Genomic DNA, 1,029 nt, shown 5'->3' with positions numbered 1-1,029 from the left:
TATAAGAGAATGCAGAAAGTAAAACAAAGTTATGCATCAAAAAAGGAGCCGTCCGAAGCAGAGATTGATTCTATAGATGATATCATAAGTAGGAAAGATTCATCAAAGAAGCAGCATGCATCGGAACAAGTGCATGTAAAAAGACCTGATGATGTCCAAGAAGGATTTGTTCATATCAAGAAGCGTGAAACATTATTTAGAGATGGTCTTTTTAAGAAGGAATACAGGTCTTATCAACCTACATTGCAGATAAAAGCTGATTTTAGTGAAGAAAGTGACAAGTTACACAACGCAAAATTCGAGATGGCAGGTACTTCTATGAACACCGATGACAAACTGGGTAGAGACGATTTGTTTGGAAAAGATATATCAGGAAATTCGATTGATCTACTGAACAAGGAGGAATTGATGAGAAAGGAGCATCTAATTAACAGAATATATGTAACGTGCTCTAAGAGTCTATATAGAAGGATGCAGTACATAAATGAATGTGGTTTATTGGACAGCTATGGGAAGGAAGCAGGACCTGAGAATGATAGCGGTATGTACATAACAGAGAACAATAAATTATTTAAGAAGATTAATATCATAAGTGCGGATGGGTTTAGACCCGAAGAAGATGCGTCAGCGATAGTTGATGAGTATGCGGAGAACTTATATTTAAGGTGCCAAAATAGTCTATTTAAGAGAATTCACCATGGGGGAGAAGGGGATTTAGAAAATATAAAGGAATTATTGAAAAGAAGACAAAAAGAAGAACCAAGGGAATCTGTAAAGGAGAAGATATTACCACAGGAAAGGAAGCACACCATATATATATACTTGCATGAAAAAGAGAAAGATAAGGATCCAAATAAGAATAAAAATGATTGGGTTATATATAAACGCATTGAAGATGGCAAAGTAAAGGTTGAATTACTAGAAAATTTGCAGACAATAAATAAGCTTGATGTAACATCCGTTGATTCAGTGTATAAAGAGACAGAGGAAGCTCTTATGAGAAGTGTCTTAGAACCAGAAAAAAAAATG

The 1,029-nt window shown here is 35.0% G+C and overlaps 1 protein-coding gene across 1 annotated transcript; it reads left to right on the top strand.

Moving 5' to 3' along the window:
- Positions 1-9: 9 nt before the first annotated feature.
- C922_05879 (hypothetical protein) lies at positions 10-1,005 on the top strand (the record flags this gene model as incomplete). The annotated part of the gene is made up of 1 exon (XM_008821449.1): positions 10-1,005. A coding segment is annotated over one exon (996 nt), but the record flags the coding sequence as incomplete, so codon positions are not given.
- Positions 1,006-1,029: the final 24 nt, after the last annotated feature.

Source organism: Plasmodium inui (genome assembly GCF_000524495.1).
Source record: "Plasmodium inui San Antonio 1 unplaced genomic scaffold supercont1.322, whole genome shotgun sequence".
Taxonomy (NCBI): Eukaryota; Apicomplexa; class Aconoidasida; order Haemosporida; family Plasmodiidae; genus Plasmodium; species Plasmodium inui.
This window is presented reverse-complemented; position numbering and strand designations above follow the sequence as displayed.